This window comes from Suillus plorans (assembly GCF_016647745.1).
Source record: "Suillus plorans strain S12 chromosome Unknown HD556scaffold_8, whole genome shotgun sequence".
In the NCBI taxonomy this organism is placed as follows: domain Eukaryota; kingdom Fungi; phylum Basidiomycota; class Agaricomycetes; order Boletales; family Suillaceae; genus Suillus; species Suillus plorans.
In genome coordinates this window covers 516,665-534,054 of record NW_024537392.1, presented here as the reverse complement: position 1 = coordinate 534,054, position 17,390 = coordinate 516,665, and the positions used below count along the sequence as shown (strand labels likewise).

Here is a 17,390-nt window from a genome sequence, read left to right as displayed (position 1 = left end):
CCCGCGCGTTATGGACACTCATGAACACTTACACACCGGCAGTTTTGGAGTTTTGGACTATGCAAGATTTGTTTTGAAATGTTAATGATAAAGTTAGCATTCTTACTATACATTTTGACACAGTAAAAATGAAAAAAATTAGATGAGTGGACAAATCCTGGGCAAAATTCTACATTTTATGAATCATTTTGACATTGTAAAAGAAAGACATTTAACTGACAGCAAGATCTGAAAAAAAATGATTGAACATTTTGATTCAAATCTTATATTGGGGTAAAATTCCTTTCCAACAGGTAAAATGTGTTTTATGCAAATTTTCCTCAAATCTCCCCCCATGTAAGATTTGAATCAAAATGTTCAATCATTTTTCTTCAGAGCACTCAGCAGATGATAATAAAGTTAAGATTCTGTCCAAGTGCACAGCTTTGCACATTGGCTGACGCATGGGAATATGTTTGTGTTCAACAAAGCCCTCCTCCACTAACATGGGAGTCGGGGATTATGTAATTATAGAATTATCATATTCCACATCATCGAAACCCCAAAATATTAGATCATATACGCTACGTGTTGTTTTGTTGATGTTCCACATCCCTCCTCTCTACCCGCAGTTGACCACTTCTGCCTCAGGCGGAGGCAGCTCTGGTTCTACTTGCGCCTGCCTCAGGCGGGTGCTTGTATGTCCATTTTGTTTTGTCCCTTTCCAGTCTTCAACTACCTAATCTTATTCCTTGTCCGACTGTATTGCTAGTCCTACATCGGACATCGAACACATGACGCACTCCTCAATTCCATGTTGTCCCAAGTGCTGATATTCACGATTCACCCTCTCGATCTTCCACCCATCACCCTTCAGTGAGCATTTTGGTCGTCGCTCGTGGTATCTTTGCACATCCTGCCTTGCTCGCTCGTAAGTCAACCACATTGCTGTCTTTCCGAAGTAGCCTCAATGGTTAGTGTTTTTTTAATAGCTTTTTGGCAGCTTCTCACTCAACTCATGACTTGGCGCTAACACCTGGGTGCATCTTGCTTGTCATGGGAAGCAGGACCCTAAACAGCCTTACGATTCGCATTTTGTCATGCGAGACGAACATCTGACACTGCTCGATGACATCATGGAGAGACATCTTCCACAGGCCGAGTTCACATTCTTATCGGCTTGTCACACTGCCGTCGGTGATGAGGAGACGCCCGATGAAGTGATCGACCTCGCAGCTGGTATTCAATTTTCAGGATTCAAGAGTGTCGTTGGCACGCTGTGGGAGGTTGACGACTCCGTCGTGAAACATGTTGTTGAAGCTTTCTACAGGTATATGTCTGGAGATTTGAAGGATGGTGGTGTCATGGACTGTACGAAGGCGGCTTGGGCACTCAACTGTGCTATGCACGTGGTGAAGACGAAAGTACCGCTCGAACAGAGGATGGTTTTTGTTAATATCGGTGTGTAGTCCTACGTCATATTACTGTCGTCTGGTACATATTTACTAATTCAACGTTTTTTCATCTCTGCCTTCTTGCATCCTCCTTCGACCTGCCACACCGACCCTTCCACATCCCTGTGACAGATTACCAACACATGCCAGTTGAAAGCAGTTTGCGCCCGATTCTGAGTGTTATCGACCTTCCTGGCGTCCTAGAGGTCAGTGCAATCAGGGAGAGGTCTGCGTTAGGAAGAACAAGTGAGGTCAAGCGAAGAGGTGTAAAGTCAGTCGTTTCCCACCGTTTACAGATGGCAAGTCTGTCAACCCTCATTCGAATTCCATTCGAATTCAAGCCACACTGATCCAAGTCTTTGCCCACCGTTCGCAGGAAGTGAGTTTGTCTTCCGTTCAAATTCGAGCCACGCTGATCTAAGTCTTTGCCCACCGTTCGCAGGAAGTGAATCTGTCGATCCTCATTCGAACTCGAGCCATGCTGATCCAAGTCATCGCCAACCATTCGCAGGGCGTGAGTATGTTGATTTTCATTCGAGCAAGAGCCATGCTGATCCAAGTCGTCGCTCACCATTCGCAGCCTGTGAGTGTGTCGATCCTCATTCGAGCTCGAGCTATGCTGATCCAACTTGTTGCCTACCGTTCGACGTTTGTGAGCGTGTCGATCCTCGTTTGAGCTCGAGCCATCAGTATCGGGGATGGGTATCCCCATGCCCCGCACTGCCTTGAAGTGTCCAGCACACAACCATGGCCCATCCTCGCCACTTACGGATAGCACAACCTCCGCCCCATCCAGTCCAATTTACAGCGAGTATTCTGCACTGTATACAACCACCACTCAACCCTTTATTTTTCAGGACCCACTGAAACTTTGTCACCCTTCCCGATTACATGTGTGGGACTTGACTCAGAACACAATTTGAGGACTGAAGTTACGAAGGTGTATGTACCATTCAATGTATTTACAGTAGCAACTCAGGAAATACAATATTTGTAGTCTTGTTCTTCATTCGCCTCTGAAAACAAGCATAATGTATCTCTTCGAGACAGAAACATAACACAGTGCATGATGGATAGAGCTGCGAAAAAGAGAGAGAATGCAATGACACAGCATGACGTGGTGGACAACATGCCAGTGGTTATGTGTGCTTATATACGTTGTAGATGAGCAAATAGTGAATAGGGGCCTCCATCCATCCTTAAGCTTGGGCTGTCATGGGAATCAATGACCTCTGGACGGTATATTCTTTCACCTTACTGTTTACTGTGTGTTGAGAGCTAATTTCATGCAGGCTGTTGCTCCAGCTGGAGATAAGCACTCACTACTTGAATATGCCACTTCCTGGACCATTGCTCAGAAACATGATCCTTCAACAATTGAAGGGCCCAGAACCAACAGGCTTCGGCTGGGTGTTGATGCAAAGTGAGCAGTCTTGTTGAATCTTCAAAGTCTGAACTCACATGATACAACAAAAGTCTTTGGATGGCTGAGAGCCAACACATCCCTTACCGAGGTCATGCTCAAGCTGGAGCAAATGCTGAGTTAAAGTCACTGTTTCGAAAATTAGCTCGTCTGTACTGCATTCCGAGTGAGGTCATCATCGTCTTTGATGGACCAGCCAAGCCCGCTATCAAGAGAGGCAAACATGTTATGAAGACTCCATCATGGTTGACAGAACCATTCAAGCACTTTGCAGAGACACTAGGATTTGCCGTTCATGATGTGAGTTTTCCACCTCATTCTTAGTCACTTTTGAATATTGATCTACTATTACTGCTACTTTCTCAAGGCTGCTGGTGAGGCTGAGGCAGAACTCGCTGCACTTAGTCGCAGTGGTATTATTGATGCAGTCATCACTGAGGACAGCGATGCCCTAGTATTTGGGGCTTCACGTGTCTTCCGGAGGTAATTCTGACACTGTTCCTGTCTCTCACAAGTCTTATGCAGCACTACAGCGACCCGGGTTGCCCCGACAATGTCATTATCTACTCAGCTGACAATATTCAGAGGCATGGACAGGTAATGCTCTCTGATGGCGGCCTTCTGCTTATGGCTCTGTTATGCGGTGGTGACTACCATGTAAGTTTAGAACCTACTTGGTTCTTTGTAGTTTATTTTGACATACCTTGCTCCCAGGATGGACTTCCAGGCTGCAGGTGGAAAACTGCGCGTGGACTGGCGCAATATGGTGTTGGCAATGATCTCCTTCAAGAGGCTCGGGCTCATTCACTCGCATCAAGCCATGAAGGGCTGAAGGACTATATACATGGCTGGTTCCATCGCCTGCAAGAAATCCTTGTCAAGGATCCACTTGGCCACATTGGCCGGCGTCACCCCAAGTTTTTGAACAACATTCCCAACAGTTTCCCTGATGTGTCAGTTGTACTCGCATATGTCAAGCCCCCGATCTCTGCACAGCTAGTCAATCATGACCCGCGCTCACTCATCCGCTCAAAGGTCTTGGACTTAGAGAATCTCGCATATCTGTGTGAGTTCCACTTTTGCTGGTCAAGATACACGCCTCCAGGCCCAGTAAGAGATGCAGAGAACATGGGGACTATGCAGAAGTTGCAGGACTACATTTGGCCTGGTATCTGTATCCGCGTGCTTCTAGAGGTGAGGCCAGCACACATTCACTGTCATGCTGCCTTGTCCTGATATTATGCCAGACTGAGCCAGAGTCCATCATCCGAATCCACTCTGAACGAAATGCACCGTCCTCACATACCTTAAAACAGTACAGGGTCGAGGTCAAGTCACGCTCACTCATCACCGCTGCAAAGAAAGGTGTGATGCGAGTCCAGCACATGGCGGAGTGGACACCCACTGAGTCTGCCACCATTATCAATAGCATCATTACTAGTACTAACCCACAGCCTGACTCGGTGGAATCAACAAGCCGGGTTTGGGTGCCTGCGTCATTGGTGGAAATACACCTTCCAGCGCTCATACATGCATTCACAACCAGAGGTGGCAAGAGGCAGCGACCAAGCACATCCACTCCGAAATCTACTGCAACGGCATCCTGTGATCATCAGGGCATGGAGATAATCGAAATAACAGATTCTGACAAAGACACTGCCAACCACCAGCAAGCGTCGCATGGCACAAAGAGGAAGAGACACGCTTTTGATGCTTATGCCTTGGAGGTACTGGACCTTACTGATTCAGACTAACTGAACAGCAAGGATATTTTACAAACCGTTTGTCATTTTTTGTATAGTACTTGTATCCGTATCTATGATAGCCTAAAGTTGTCTTCCTACTCTCTGTATGGCCAGCACTAAGCTGCGTGAGTGTGCTCACTTGGGGCCAATGACAGCATCCATCTGCAGGATTCCAGGTAAGCAAGTGCCGAAGGGAGTGCTAAAGGGAATATAATGAAACAGATTCACTGGCGTCATGAACAGAGCCAACGAGACCCGCATGTGGAGTCGAGCGCCAATACACAATGGAGATGAATTACGGGAAAATGGAAGGACTCATCATCTCCAGGAAGCTGGCATTGCACTCACTGCGGTGCTTGATGTCGCTAGCTTCAGGGCACCGGAAGGAGTCGCTGTCGCTGTCTTTTGGAGGGACAGAGGCATGGCTCTTGGCCCCATTAGTAGCAGCAGGTGGTGGCACTGAGCTGCCAGCAGCAGGCTTGCTTGGGCCGGCGATGCTGATGCTGGCCATGTCTGACATCTGGGGTTCATTCAAGGTAAGCAAACACCAATCAAAACTACTACTAGAAACTCACCGTGTCCATTGGCCAACAGCTGACAGTACACTCGCTGTAACGTTCCCAGCTGCGATTGCACACTGTGCGTGCTGGAGGGATATCGGGAGTGTCCCTATGTCTGCGCTCTTCACTGTGCCTGCACTCTTCTGGTCAGATGGTGATGAAGCACGGCATCCAGCTGTAGAAACTGTGGATTGGAGTGGCAGGCCGCCACCAGTGGTATGTTATGCCGAGCCCGACAAGGACAAGGACAGTCACAAGGATTGCTATAGTGATCCTTGTGGCCCCTTGTGATGCTCCCTGGAGGCCATCGCTACCAACGGCAGAGGCAGAAGCAGAAGCAACGGCTCGGATGGCCTGGACAACGGGGGCGGGCTAAGACAACGAGAAACGAGAGTTAGCGAAGGGAGGGAAATCGCAAGGGAATCTGGACACCAAAAAAGGGAAAGACGTGACCAACGTAAGCGATCCAGAGCCCCCGATGGAACGTTTCAAAAAATCGATCCACGGCGTTTGCCGAAGCGTCACGCCCGCCAGCGGACGGTTTTTCTCGCGAGAGAAGTAAGCGTTCATTTCAGCGCTTTTGCAGATGCGGCATAATATTAAAACTCCGACCCTGAACGACCCACAATCCATCGTTGGCCCATCATAACAAGAGCATGTGAAACCTGGGAAGCACGACAGAGCGTAGCGTTCATACAGCAATTTCAATGCTTCTCCTTCATCATCGAACATTGAACCATCATCAATTATGTTTGGCTGTCATGACCGACCCAGAAAATACCGCCATGCAGCGTCGACTCTCGGGGCTAGCCTTACACAATCCCTTCATACATTTTTCTTCCTTGTTTCACCCAGATATCATTAGCCTAGAAAAAGATTCCCTCACCTTACCCGCTTTAACGATTGACGCTTTGACTTTTCACTCACCGTCACCCTTTAGCCTGAGCATGTCTCCAGCGCCTTCTAATATTTTTACTGAGCCCAAAGACCATCACTGTACGCGTATGCCATCGGAATGTCTTCTCTACGCCCTGTACTGACCGTTTAGGTGAGCATTCTAATGCTGCGTGACGGTTGTCTTACGGCACCAGCTACAGTGGGGTGAGGTCAGTTCTCTCAATATATCTCTTCTAAATCACCTGCTCACTCCCTTTTTCTCTCAGCCAAAACTTGGCGTAGACAAAGGTCCATCCACCTCGTCCAGGCAGGACTCATTAACCAGGTCGAAGAACTCGGATGGCACGTCGCTTTTGATGGGCACCACTAATTTGAGGATATTTCTCTCCCACCCAACCAGTGATGCTGCTATGACATGTTAGATCCATCGCGAGGTTGAGAAGCTCTCTACTTGTTGCAAATGTGTGCGAGAGTGTTGCATCTGCCGTGCAGGCTCATACAGAGTTGGGGCACCTCCCCGTCACCCTCGGCAGAGATCATTCCTTAGCCATGAGCACTATCTCTGGAACGAGGTGAGGATCTCAGTTCACAGGAGTTGCTGCCATTGTTGTGACATTCTACCCACAGAGCATATGACCAGGCTTGTGACACCTGGGTAGATGCTCACGCAGAAACACAGCATCAAGGCGTTTAGCATGCACAAAGTCGATCGGCAAGTTTGGGAATTGGTGGAGAGAAGGGCGCTCACGTCGACTGTGCTTCACTTAGGTATGACATTGGCAGTGTGGTCGAAATGGCGCTCGACCACGTGAACTGTCCTATTCACTTGAGTGATGTCGACGTACTCGACCCGAGCGTTGCGCCTATCACCGGGACACCGGTGAGTATTTCAGTATCCTTGCACTTACTTTTGAGTGGGACGGAGTCAGCCATGCGATCTGAGCGACTTAGTGCGTGCTGAACAACCTTTTGCTTGTTGAAGATGCGAGAACGTGCATTAAAATGCCCATTATTCTCTATGCATCCTGGCCCTGAAGGGGCGCTTTGAAAATACGCCACCTATGAAATTGGCTTGTGCAGACGCTTTGTGGTGCGCATGCCCCGGGTGTTTTGATCCGTGCCAGGAGTGTCCAAGCCCACAGCGGGTAGATATTGTATTCCTAAACAAATTAATTTCAAGTCAAATTAAATGTCTTAATGAGCAGAACTAACCGAAATCCTGCAGGTGCGCGGTGGGCTCACCTTCCGTGAAGGACACTACATCTGCGAGGCGATTCACCAGACTGGGTTGCTCGTCGCGTTCGACTTGATGGTACGTGTCCTGACCTACATCTTTGCTCCCATCGACTTGATCTGATTTGATTTATCGCACGCAGGAGGTCAACCCCACGCTTGCAGATGCTGAGAGTGTACGCCAGACCGTGACGGTGGAGTGCTCATTGGTCCGTTCTGCTTTGGGTAAGTCGTCCATCTGTTGCCACGTTTGTTGTTTGCGCGGTTGTCCAATATTCTTGAATGGGGATGCACGACCGCACGTGCACTTTCGAGCATCCACAGGGACTACCTACAATGTGGATCATCAATGACGCTCATTATCTATTCGTCACACAGGCGAAACCCTTCTGTGAATTGCAAGTGTCGTAAACCAATCTCGATGTGACGATGTGATATGATCTAGTGGCAGTGAGTCACATCCACTTCTTAAATGTACAAGTTCGGTAACAGTGAAGTAAGGTGTTGGATGTAGATTCGATCTCCGCGCAGACTGTTGTGGACCGGCAATCAGAGACACACGTGCTCGTTCACGTGCCACATCGTTGGACGTGATATCTCTTATTTGTATCGTTAACCATGCGACTCCTGTCTGATCTGTTCGTGTTGATAGATTTTCAATCAAATTATCGAGCATGCAATGTCCCATGTCAATAGCTGTCGGCAGCATCTGAGGAAAACGACGAGTCCTTGTGCACGAAGAAATTCCATGAACAGGCGCAGCTAAAGACGAAATCGAATCTGAAATTCTGGTGCAGCGCGTCGCGTTCAATGCTCATGAGAAGAAAAATGAATTGCTGCATATATCTCCTAAGCTATTTGGAACTTCGGAGGACGACAATCCAATCAATTGAGTTTTCCAGTCGTGCAGCGAAATATCCGAGTACACTGCGCGTTGTGCTATTGTCCGTTGGAAAAAATATACGGTCTGTGGAAGGACTCCCTTTGTATACCTCGCTTTGCTGGGGCTACACGCTGTGACCCACAAAATGAAAGGGGAAGGTATGCCTCAGTTGCTTTAAATGTTTAAAGCGGAAATTCAACGGTTTAAAAACTGAGTACTTGTGTCTCTTCTCTCTTCCTCACTACTCTCTTCCGGATACTGCACTTCGCTATCTAACTTGTATACTCACTCTCATCCAATTTGCTTCTCTGCTATTACGCGCTAGGACCTACTGCCACCGAAACACTCTCCCTCCGTCAACATGAACGGCAACAACTCTTCATCTTCCACGGGACATGCACCTTCCGGCCTGAATGGCACTTTCAACGCGTCGACTCAACGGCCGCAGATCCAGCTTCAAAGAGGCCAACCGCCTTTCCCATTGCAGCAGCCTCAACTCGTATTCAATCCACCTCAGCCCCAGCCCCAGCCCTCCTATCCACCGACGCACCCTTCGAATGCGCCTGCCCTGCAAAACCAGAATGTCCCTGGGCCGTCTCTTTATGCACTGAACGAAATCGCCAAAGAGACTGCGGGGCTCGCCGGGAAAGGACTTCCAAGTCTGCCTCCGATGTGGAACGCCGGATATGCTCCTCCGCCTCCCATCCCCTACAACCCTCAAGGTCCCATGTATCAGTGGCCAGGGTACGGCTACCACGCACCCGCACCAAATTATTATGGTGGCCACCCCGGACCTCAAGCTCATGGTGCAGCGCCTGGTGCAGCACCTTATCCTGGTGCCCCAATGCAATCCCCCCCTGCTCCTCCTGCAGCGCATGTCCCGTTTCACCAGCAGGTGCAAGTGATGTCGGATGCTGCACCGATGCCGCAAGTACCATCTGTAGGCCCAGTGGAGGGAAGTTCTACGGGGAGTTTGAAGAGGAAGGCGGCTGATGAGGATGACATGACCGAAGACACGAAAGAAAAACGGCATCGTCCTCAGGGCAATCCAGATTTTGTGAGTCAATTTTATTTATTGGTCTTCGCCATCCGACTGACGGCTGTTTCATTAGGAACGCGTACCGCCGGGTACAGATGGGAAAGAGAGGTGGAGATGTCTTAAGAACGCATGCAAAAGCTGTCGTCCGATGCTGGAGGCCAGCGTTCATAAACATATAACGGAAACGGTCTCACATGGCGGATCAAATAAGTATATATGCGAAGCGTGTGGTGCCGGGTGAGTAGTACTCCTCTTATTTCAAATGTGATCATGGGCTGAGCTGTTGATTCTTATAGTTTCAACCGCCGGGATGCATTGAAAAGGCATAAACCCTCTCAACAGTGCATCAGAAATAGGGAGAAGGCTCTGGCTCAAGCAAACTCCCAAGTGCTTGGTCCCATCACGTTCGCATCTTCCTCAGGCCCTGCATCGAGCTCGGCGAACCAACAATCCTTGCCCCCGTCTGTGGCCCCACCGCATGTTGTTCAGGTCGTTGGGAATAGCACATCTGGCGCTGCGTCCTCCGTCGCGATGTCTCAGCAACAATTCGCCTTCAAAGTCCAAGGACCTGCATCGGGCTCCGCGAACCAACAATCCCTGCCCTCGCATGTTGCCCCACCGCATGCTATTCAAGCCGCTGCGAATCGCACGTTTGGCGCTACGGCCCCCTTCGCGATGTCTCATCAGCAATTCACCTTGAAAGCACGAGGACCTGCATCGAGCTCGGTGAGTCAACAATTCAGTCCGCAGGCCACACGGACTGACGCAAGGTCAATGATCCAGCATGTCCCAACCTGGTCTGCATTCTCGCAGAAATATCCATCTCTCCCCGAGAACATTCAAACCTCATTCAAACCGACCACTGTGCAGCAGCCGGCTGTCGCACACCCGTTGCAGGCCTTCCAGGGTACCCCGAACCAGACTTCCTCTACTCCCCTCCCGTCTGCACCTGAACCACAACCCGCGCAGCCGCCATCTGGCCATGCTATACCAATCGTCGCGAGTGATTTCTCAATGTCGATTTTCAAGCCGACTGCTGCTCCCCTCCAACCTCCTTTGCCGCCATCGTCTCTTCCCCCGTCTGAGGATGTAAACGATGACGATGATGAGGATGATGATTCAGGTTTATTCTCAGAACCATCCTCTCCCACATCGTCCAAGGATGCATTCGACCCTTCCATGCACCTGTTCTCCGCACCACCGTCTTCCTCTCCTGACTGAGAAAGCGATGGATGCTACTGTCCCTTGACGTAAATGCAATCGCGCCTCTCTTTTGCCCCATTCGACGGGTCTGTTCTCAATATCCCTTTTTCTGATTATTTATTCGATGTCGAGCGATCGCTCTTGGACTGCCTTGTGTTCGGTTTCATTATCGTAGACTTCACATATCTTCACATGACATCGTGCATCATTTATTTTGGAATAGACACAAGTACCTATACCAATTGGAAGTATACCCTATGTAACAATACTATAGTCTTGATGACACGCAACCGTCTGAACATATGACTTGAAGGAAATCTAATCTTGACCGCAAAGAAATTTGCCAGGGGGATGTTCAACCTAGTTTATGCTAGACCTGATTGTACGAAATATATATGCGTTTGCCGGAGACATCCCCGAAACAATTACCACAAGCTAATTTTTTTTCTTATTGGAACACATGAATTCGACATAACCCACTGCGGCGACTTTGATCAAGTTCTGCCTCCGTGAGGCCCTGCCTTGCACATTACAAACTAAAATATATACAAATTCAATGTAATACAATGCTATCAGATTCAGAGATATCGCTGATCTAAAAATCTTATGCACGCCTGTCATGATTGCTTAAACACGGTATTGTCCGGACTAGGGACGATTGAACTACTGTCTACTACTGTCCGAAAGCAGCCTGGAGTACCACTGAGGTATCATGAGGATTTGAACTGTTCATTGAATTCCCGTCCTATCAACATCCTCCTTATCTCTTGCGTCCCGGCGCCCACCGCATACAACCTAGAATCGCGTAAAATGCGACCCATAGGATAATCTAGTTTAAATGTGAGTAGCAGCCATCACGAAATCACAGATAATTCAAACCATTGATGTATCCGTTACCGCCGAGGCATTGCATGCCTTCCAAAGCGACCTCTATGGCTTTCTCGGTAGAGTAGAGGATGGCACCAGCGCAGTCCTAGCGGTATAAAATAAGGAACCACCAGCGTTTGGATTCCCGGTCTTACTTACTCGACGACTGATCTGACCACGGTCACAAGCCCTTGCAACAGCATAGACATACGCGCGGCTTGCATTAATACTTGTATACATATCAGCAATCTTGCCTGGAAGATCTTCATCAGTCGTTGTGTTGATCATGGAGCCTGGTCAACCTACCCTGCATTAATTGGAATGTTCCAACAGGTTGTCCAAATTGCTTGCGATCGTGGACATATTCTACTGCATAATCGAATGCAGCTTGCGCCAAACTTCAGGAAGTAATGTTGAGTAAACGGTCCCAAGCGTTTGATAAAATAACCCTACCCCAAGGGACCGCCACTCAGGACAAGACGTTCAAGGTCAAGCCCAGACATTAAGACCCCCGCACCTTTGTTGACCTGGCCAAGGACGTTCTCTTATGAGTGGCAAAAGTTGATGAGTTTTCCACAATTGAGTACATAAAAACAAACCTTCTGGGACTTTGCAGTTATCGAAGACAAGTTCGCAAGTATCACTACCTCTCATGCCGAATTTATCGAGCTTCTGATGCGTGGAAAAGCCTTCGAACGTGTTCTCGATAATGAATGCGGTGATGCCCTTGGAACCTCTCTCAGGAGCGGTCTTGGCGTAAACGACTAGTGTTGATGCTGTCGGTCCATTGGTAATCCTGCGGGACTGTTAGAACAATTCATGGACGATACGATTGAATTATCACCAGAACTTGTTCCCATTCAGCTTCCAACCACCGTCTATTTTATCTGCCCTCAAACTCATGCTGACTACATCACTCCTAGTTCACTGTAAGTCATCCTTTTCATGCATCGTAAGACAATCAACTTGCCCGCTCCCAGGCTCGCTCATAGCCAAACTACCCACTTTCTTCCCAGCAATCAAGTCAGGGAGGTATTTCTGCTTTTGAGCATCTGTGCCATGACGATGGATTTGGTTCACACAGAGGTTCGAATGCGCGCCGTACGACAGTGCAACAGAGCCAGAAGCACGGGAAAGCTCTTCCATTGCCAAAGTGTGGTAGAAGTATCCAAGGTCCAAACCACCATACTTTGACGAAACGGTGATACCGAGTAGACCCATGTCACCAAGCTTCTCCCAAACGTCCTGACAATACGCTTTGGTACGAGAAGATTGACATCCTTTTATTAATACTCACTGAAGGGAAGTTGTTGCTCTTGTCGATTTGTGCAGCACGCGGGGCAAGCTCCCGTTCGGCAAACTCGGCTACTGCATTGCGGAACTAAGTTACATATACTGCTGAGCTGTAGCTGAAGGCCATGATTTCATTGGCATACCTCGGCTTGCTCTTCTGTGAGCCCTGCTATATCAACGTTGTACGTTGAGATTTGGCGCGACCTTTGACTAGTGATTACGGGTCGGAGGTTGCGGTGTAGGTTGCGTGCTGTAATAAGCCTACCGGATTTTAAGGCCAACATACTAAATAGAGCTTCAGATTCTAAGACGAACAAGTTGGGGAAGTGAAGGGGTTTTATGAGTATATCAGCGCTGGTCGTCCGAAGCGGAACATAGCCGTGGAGTCGAACATAATTATACTTTCGCGTGTCTAATACTATCATCACGTGTCACGTGAAGGAAGTAAGTAATGTCCTTAAACACACCCGGGTGAGGCTGGCCTTGGCGTTGCAACGCGGCGTTGGTCCAAATTGGCTGCCACACGTTTGCAAGTGTTAGGGTCCATGGTTTCTACAGCCTTATGTATTATACAACTGCGTCTCCTCGCCCTGTTGCAACCCCGAGGAATCAAACTGAATTCATCGCAACTCGCATGACCTTCTATAGTGCAACCCAGTCAGGTAGGTATCCTGCTTTTCTTTTCACGTTTATCGTTCAGGCACTTCTCAGGTAATCATGAAGGGCTTACAGTACCACCCTTTGATGTTCTTGATACTCTCAGCCCGGTCTCCACACATGTCTCGGCCCTGGTTGAAATTATTGGAGGGATTGCTCTGGGAGTTTTGGTTATCTGGCTATTGGTCGCCCTGAGATGCAAACTGAAAGCAAATGTCCCATCGGATGGGACTTCCGAATCCGCCCCTCCTCTCAACCCAGACCAAATACGAACTGAACTTCTGGTGAGGAACATTTGGGTCCCCACCGCAGTGAACTTGGCTGATTGACTGAACAGAGTGATCATATTGGCAGCAACGCATTACTCTGTTCCGTCTGTGAAAATTTGAATTTTTACCAGATCTTCCTTGAAGGCATCCCAGAGACAGAGGAAATCCCACTCGATTCCCTCTCATCCATCTTACAAAAATCGTACCAATGCAGTTTCTGCCGCCTCATATCCTTTCACGTCCGTCGAACATGGATGTTGGACAAGTTCCCTGATGTTGATCTCTCAGGGATTCAATGTCGGCTGTTCTCGATGTCATGTGGTTTTCTCCGGGGGCCCTTTTATCCTCGACCCAAATTTCGTTGCTACTGTCTCCACATCAATATGGAGGGCCTAAGGGAATTTTGGGAGAGATACCCTACTTCAAGGGCGACAGCAGGTTCGCTTAGCATCTACCTCATGCAAGAAGACGCTTTTAAGTTCGGGAGACCAACCGATCTTCATAGTCGCAGGGTGAAGAACACTGTAGACATCGACCTGGTAAAGAAGTGGATTAAGCTGTGCCAGGAGAACCACGGGGATGAATGTCATAATGCGTGGAGAATGGATGATGGAGAGGATAAGAATTTGCCGAAATATGTGAGATTGGTGGACGTGGTCTCGATGACCCTGGTTCCCGCACCTTCTGGCTGTCGTTATGTTGCCCTCAGTTACGTGTGGGGAACCGTCAGCACAGAGTATCGGACGACGACGAATAATATAGCGGAGCGCTCCGCACCTGGCGGGTTGAACACGGCAATCTTTCCAGAGACCATAACTGATTCCATTCTATTCACTCGACAACTCGGTCTCCGTTACTTATGGATTGACGCTCTATGCATCATTCAAGATTGTTTGCAGGACAAAATCGCTCAGATAAAATCTATGGATTTGGTTTACGGCCTTTCTTACCTCACGGTAATGGCCGCTGGCGGCGCGTCGGCTCGAGACCCTCTCCCAGGGTGCCGTCCACGAACTAGAATACCAAAACAGCATATCGAGGTTGTTCAAGGACTTCATCTCTGTGTCGGACCTCCAAGACTTCAGGAGGCTCTTGCTCTGTCCGTATGGAATACGCGTTGTTGGACTTATCAAGAGAGCGCACTCTCGCGCCGACGGATATACTTCACTGAGCAGCAAGTCTACTTTGAGTGTCGGGGTGATGTCTTCTGCGAAGACATTGTCGCCGAAAGCAAAGGCCACCAATTCTCCAACAACTTTCTTCGGCAATCGCGTGGAGAATACTTCCCACAGGCGGACCCCTTTGGCAGTTACATGTGGGCCGTCAAGGAGTGTACACGACGCAATCTCACCGTGGAATCAGATATTGTCGATGCTATCACTGGAGTGACAAATGCTTTGGCAATAGGCTTTAGCCTCGGTGACCCCGCTAGAGTCTTTCACTGCGGAATGATGTTGACGGATCTGCATCAGGCGCTTCTCTGGCAACATGACCCACACACACCTCGCGCTCGTCGTTCGCTCCCTGATGGAGTTGGTTTACCTTTACCTTCTTGGACATGGGCTACGTGGTGTGGCGCTGTTGACTACACGTCGGAGCATCGGTATCATGGTATCGTCAACGGTAGTGGCGAACCGTCGGTGGTAGAAACGTTTATTAATCCTTGGTATATCGTGGACCATAGTGGTAATACAGTGGAGCTTGATGTTCGCCGGGTTTCCCGGATCGTATCGAATCCCATGAAAGAGGAGGAGAAGTCGGCATATTCTCCTCCATCAGGGATTTTAGACTCAACGGCGCTGACGTTAGACATCCATCGACCGCTAGCACCAGGCACCCTCATTTTCCGCACAACTTCCAGCCACTTTAGCATTGCATGGCGAGGTAGCGAAGAAAACGATGATTCAGGTGCATCTCTCCACCACGGTCTCTTCAATATTCTCTCCACCACATCCCCTCCCATTTGGGTTGGCACTGCGGTCCTACCACTGGACCCTATGCCTCCGCCGTCCCTCGAGTTCATCGTTCTTTCTCGTACCGGTACGCGCCGCGTGTACGACGAACAGAGTCTTGGGTATTACCACGAATGTGTCTTATATGTCATGGCGGTCAGTCAGAGTGAGGGCTTGATGCAACGTGTTGGGTTGGGCATCATCCATGAAGTCCCCTGGAATGCTTCACGGCCGAAGGAAAAGGTAGTGTTTCTTCGATGATGGCTAGCTGTGATAGTGTATTTCGATTGTTGAAAGGATCTCCAAATTCATTGTTATTCGGGTTGTATACATCCCCGCATATACCTCATGCTCTGATCTGCTAGCTCATGGAACAATAGATACTATCGTTCTGTTTTATATTTTGATTTCTACTTATGTAGGATGCTCGTGTGCAACTTCCAAGCAGGTTCCGCGGTTTATTGAGGCCACCAACATATACAGATATGTCTATTCTGTGGTCCAGTTTTTCGATGCCTAGATCGGATGCATAGGACGGAGGTCCATCAGGATGTCAATAGACTGGCGTGCATTGGCTTGCAGATATTATGGTCACAAAACGAGGGTTGCAACGTTAAGCGCTTCTTAGTTGCACAGCCTCTGTGAATTAATTGCGAGAATATCATGTGACTTGCGAATGTACAATGGCAGTGTACTGAGTACTCAACTCTGAATTAACCTTCGACGACGCTGATCGCGTCTTGGTGTCCAGACGTCAAGGCCTGGTGAGAAATATGACGTGGTAAGTAATGATTTTGGACCTTGTTGAATGAAAGCTGAGACTATAAAACCTCAACTCTCCGGGTCAGCCGATCACTCAATTAGGACATGGGATACTACAAAGTCTTGGAAGCAGATCAAACTAGTGCTAGAACATACTGGCGTTATCTATGTCTGCATCCTCGCAAACACGACACCATAGCACGAATATCATGCAACTTCGACAACAACCAGCCCATTGATCTGCCCCTCACTCGTAGTGTCCTGGTGTCCTTTTCACCAGATAGGAAATTATTAGCCGTTGCTCGCAATGACAATGCACCGGCATACACGTTGGATGTTATCGCGATGTTAAAACAAGCTTGCCTCGACGACCTTCTTTTGGACCAGCCCGACATGTCACTATTCGCTGTACGCGACACTTTTATAAACGATTTCTCATGTAAGCTTATGCATTCTAGGCTGATGCTACACGGCGTCCTACCCAATCGTATCCACGATACGTGATCCCGACCCCACCCAAATTTCCACTGGCTTCGAAATCGTGACCAAGCGGTGTAGATATCAACCTGCATGAGCGTCCTTCACCCCTCATGCCAAGAGCAAACGTGTACGTTTCTCTCCTTCTCGAACGCTCAATTCTTCCTGGCTTCATCTTCTTGTTCACGTGTTCAAGCACCTCATGTCACGCAGAGGCATGTATGTGTAAGTACTGGAAGCTCAGGTGAAGCCGCGTCACGTGAATTGCTTCCACGGAAGCAACCATTTCGTCCTTACATGTGGTAGATATGCGGATTTACATCGGCCTGACGATTCAGTATTTATGGCTGGCTCTGGATTGACGGCCAACTACTTCTCCCTCCGCTATCATGTGGCTAGAAAAATTCAGAATCGTATAATCCAAGTTTATAAGTTATCGCGTACGGCACTTCAACGGACAAATCTCACGGGCTACCAAATATCCTGCTGGGACTCCCAGAGGCATGCATGTTCGTAAGCAAGTCCTCGAAGCATTTACTCATGCGTTGTCACGTCTACCACTGGCAGTACGTGCTTTTCAGGGTTTTAGATAAAATTACTAACGTTGTATCCATAGTGTGTATGGAAATGACGCATTACGGGGCTATATAGCTAGACTGGTGACGTTCTACCATCTGATACATTGGACCCTCGCTCA

At 48.6% G+C, this 17,390-nt stretch overlaps 7 protein-coding genes across 7 annotated transcripts; 5 read left to right on the top strand and 2 right to left on the bottom strand.

The window, feature by feature from the left end:
- Nucleotides 1–1,013: 1,013 nt before the first annotated feature.
- On the top strand, nt 1,014–1,448 carry HD556DRAFT_1230046 (CHAT domain-containing protein; the record flags this gene model as incomplete). Its single annotated transcript, XM_041297319.1, has 1 exon — nt 1,014–1,448. A coding segment is annotated over one exon (435 nt), but the record flags the coding sequence as incomplete, so codon positions are not given.
- Nucleotides 1,449–2,907: 1,459 nt separating this feature from the next.
- Nucleotides 2,908–4,092, top strand: HD556DRAFT_1229656 (PIN domain-like protein; the record flags this gene model as incomplete). The annotated part of the gene is made up of 4 exons (XM_041297295.1): nt 2,908–3,156; nt 3,224–3,339; nt 3,390–3,513; nt 3,571–4,092. Coding segments are annotated over 4 exons (1,011 nt in total), but the record flags the coding sequence as incomplete, so codon positions are not given.
- Nucleotides 4,093–4,896: 804 nt separating this feature from the next.
- On the bottom strand, nt 4,897–5,731 carry HD556DRAFT_1438900 (uncharacterized protein; the record flags this gene model as incomplete). Its single annotated transcript, XM_041305894.1, has 4 exons — nt 4,897–5,104; nt 5,177–5,294; nt 5,347–5,533; nt 5,594–5,731. The coding sequence occupies 4 exons, from the start codon at nt 5,729–5,731 to the stop codon at nt 4,897–4,899; spliced, it is 651 nt and encodes a 216-aa protein (XP_041164641.1).
- A 1,093-nt stretch (nt 5,732–6,824) lies between these two features.
- HD556DRAFT_1189225 (uncharacterized protein) lies at nt 6,825–7,524 on the top strand (the record flags this gene model as incomplete). The annotated part of the gene is made up of 3 exons (XM_041296132.1): nt 6,825–6,938; nt 7,284–7,370; nt 7,435–7,524. Coding segments are annotated over 3 exons (291 nt in total), but the record flags the coding sequence as incomplete, so codon positions are not given.
- A 1,715-nt stretch (nt 7,525–9,239) lies between these two features.
- On the top strand, nt 9,240–10,716 carry HD556DRAFT_968040 (uncharacterized protein). Its single transcript, XM_041312160.1, has 2 exons — nt 9,240–9,450; nt 9,510–10,716. The coding sequence occupies exons 1-2, from the start codon at nt 9,362–9,364 to the stop codon at nt 10,432–10,434; spliced, it is 1,014 nt and encodes a 337-aa protein (XP_041164639.1). The 5' UTR covers nt 9,240–9,361; the 3' UTR covers nt 10,435–10,716.
- Nucleotides 10,717–11,004: 288 nt separating this feature from the next.
- On the bottom strand, nt 11,005–13,006 carry HD556DRAFT_1340687 (acyl-CoA dehydrogenase NM domain-like protein). Its single transcript, XM_041302072.1, has 10 exons — nt 12,720–13,006; nt 12,581–12,664; nt 12,254–12,528; nt 12,128–12,202; nt 11,883–12,079; nt 11,737–11,827; nt 11,590–11,681; nt 11,443–11,537; nt 11,296–11,389; nt 11,005–11,245 (listed from the first exon to the last, which is right to left on the bottom strand). Exons 1-10 carry the CDS (start codon nt 12,999–13,001, stop codon nt 11,127–11,129), a joined length of 1,404 nt encoding a protein of 467 aa, XP_041164638.1. The 5' UTR covers nt 13,002–13,006; the 3' UTR covers nt 11,005–11,126.
- Nucleotides 13,007–15,969, top strand: HD556DRAFT_1340685 (heterokaryon incompatibility protein-domain-containing protein). Its single transcript, XM_041302071.1, has 3 exons — nt 13,007–13,238; nt 13,309–13,517; nt 13,571–15,969. Exons 1-3 carry the CDS (start codon nt 13,139–13,141, stop codon nt 15,713–15,715), a joined length of 2,454 nt encoding a protein of 817 aa, XP_041164637.1. The 5' UTR covers nt 13,007–13,138; the 3' UTR covers nt 15,716–15,969.
- The last annotated feature ends 1,421 nt before the right edge of the window (nt 15,970–17,390 follow it).

Excerpts from the sequence above, each read along its gene's own strand:
- HD556DRAFT_1340685 (XM_041302071.1), top strand. The coding sequence starts at position 13,139 with ATGTATTATACAACTGCGTCTCCTCGCCCTGTTGCAACCCCGAGGAAT. Across the intron at positions 13,239-13,308 it reads CTATAGTGCAACCCAGTCAG|TACCACCCTTTGATGTTCTT; the intron begins GTAGGTATCCTG and ends AAGGGCTTACAG. Across the intron at positions 13,518-13,570 it reads AAATACGAACTGAACTTCTG|AGTGATCATATTGGCAGCAA; the intron begins GTGAGGAACATT and ends TTGACTGAACAG.
- HD556DRAFT_968040 (XM_041312160.1), top strand. The coding sequence starts at position 9,362 with ATGCTGGAGGCCAGCGTTCATAAACATATAACGGAAACGGTCTCACAT. Across the intron at positions 9,451-9,509 it reads TGCGAAGCGTGTGGTGCCGG|TTTCAACCGCCGGGATGCAT; the intron begins GTGAGTAGTACT and ends TGATTCTTATAG.
- HD556DRAFT_1340687 (XM_041302072.1), bottom strand. The coding sequence starts at position 13,001 with ATGATAGTATTAGACACGCGAAAGTATAATTATGTTCGACTCCACGGC. Across the intron at positions 12,080-12,127 it reads CTGAATGGGAACAAGTTCTG|GATTACCAATGGACCGACAG; the intron begins GTGATAATTCAA and ends ACAGTCCCGCAG. Across the intron at positions 11,246-11,295 it reads CGGTAACGGATACATCAATG|ATTATCCTATGGGTCGCATT; the intron begins GTTTGAATTATC and ends CATTTAAACTAG.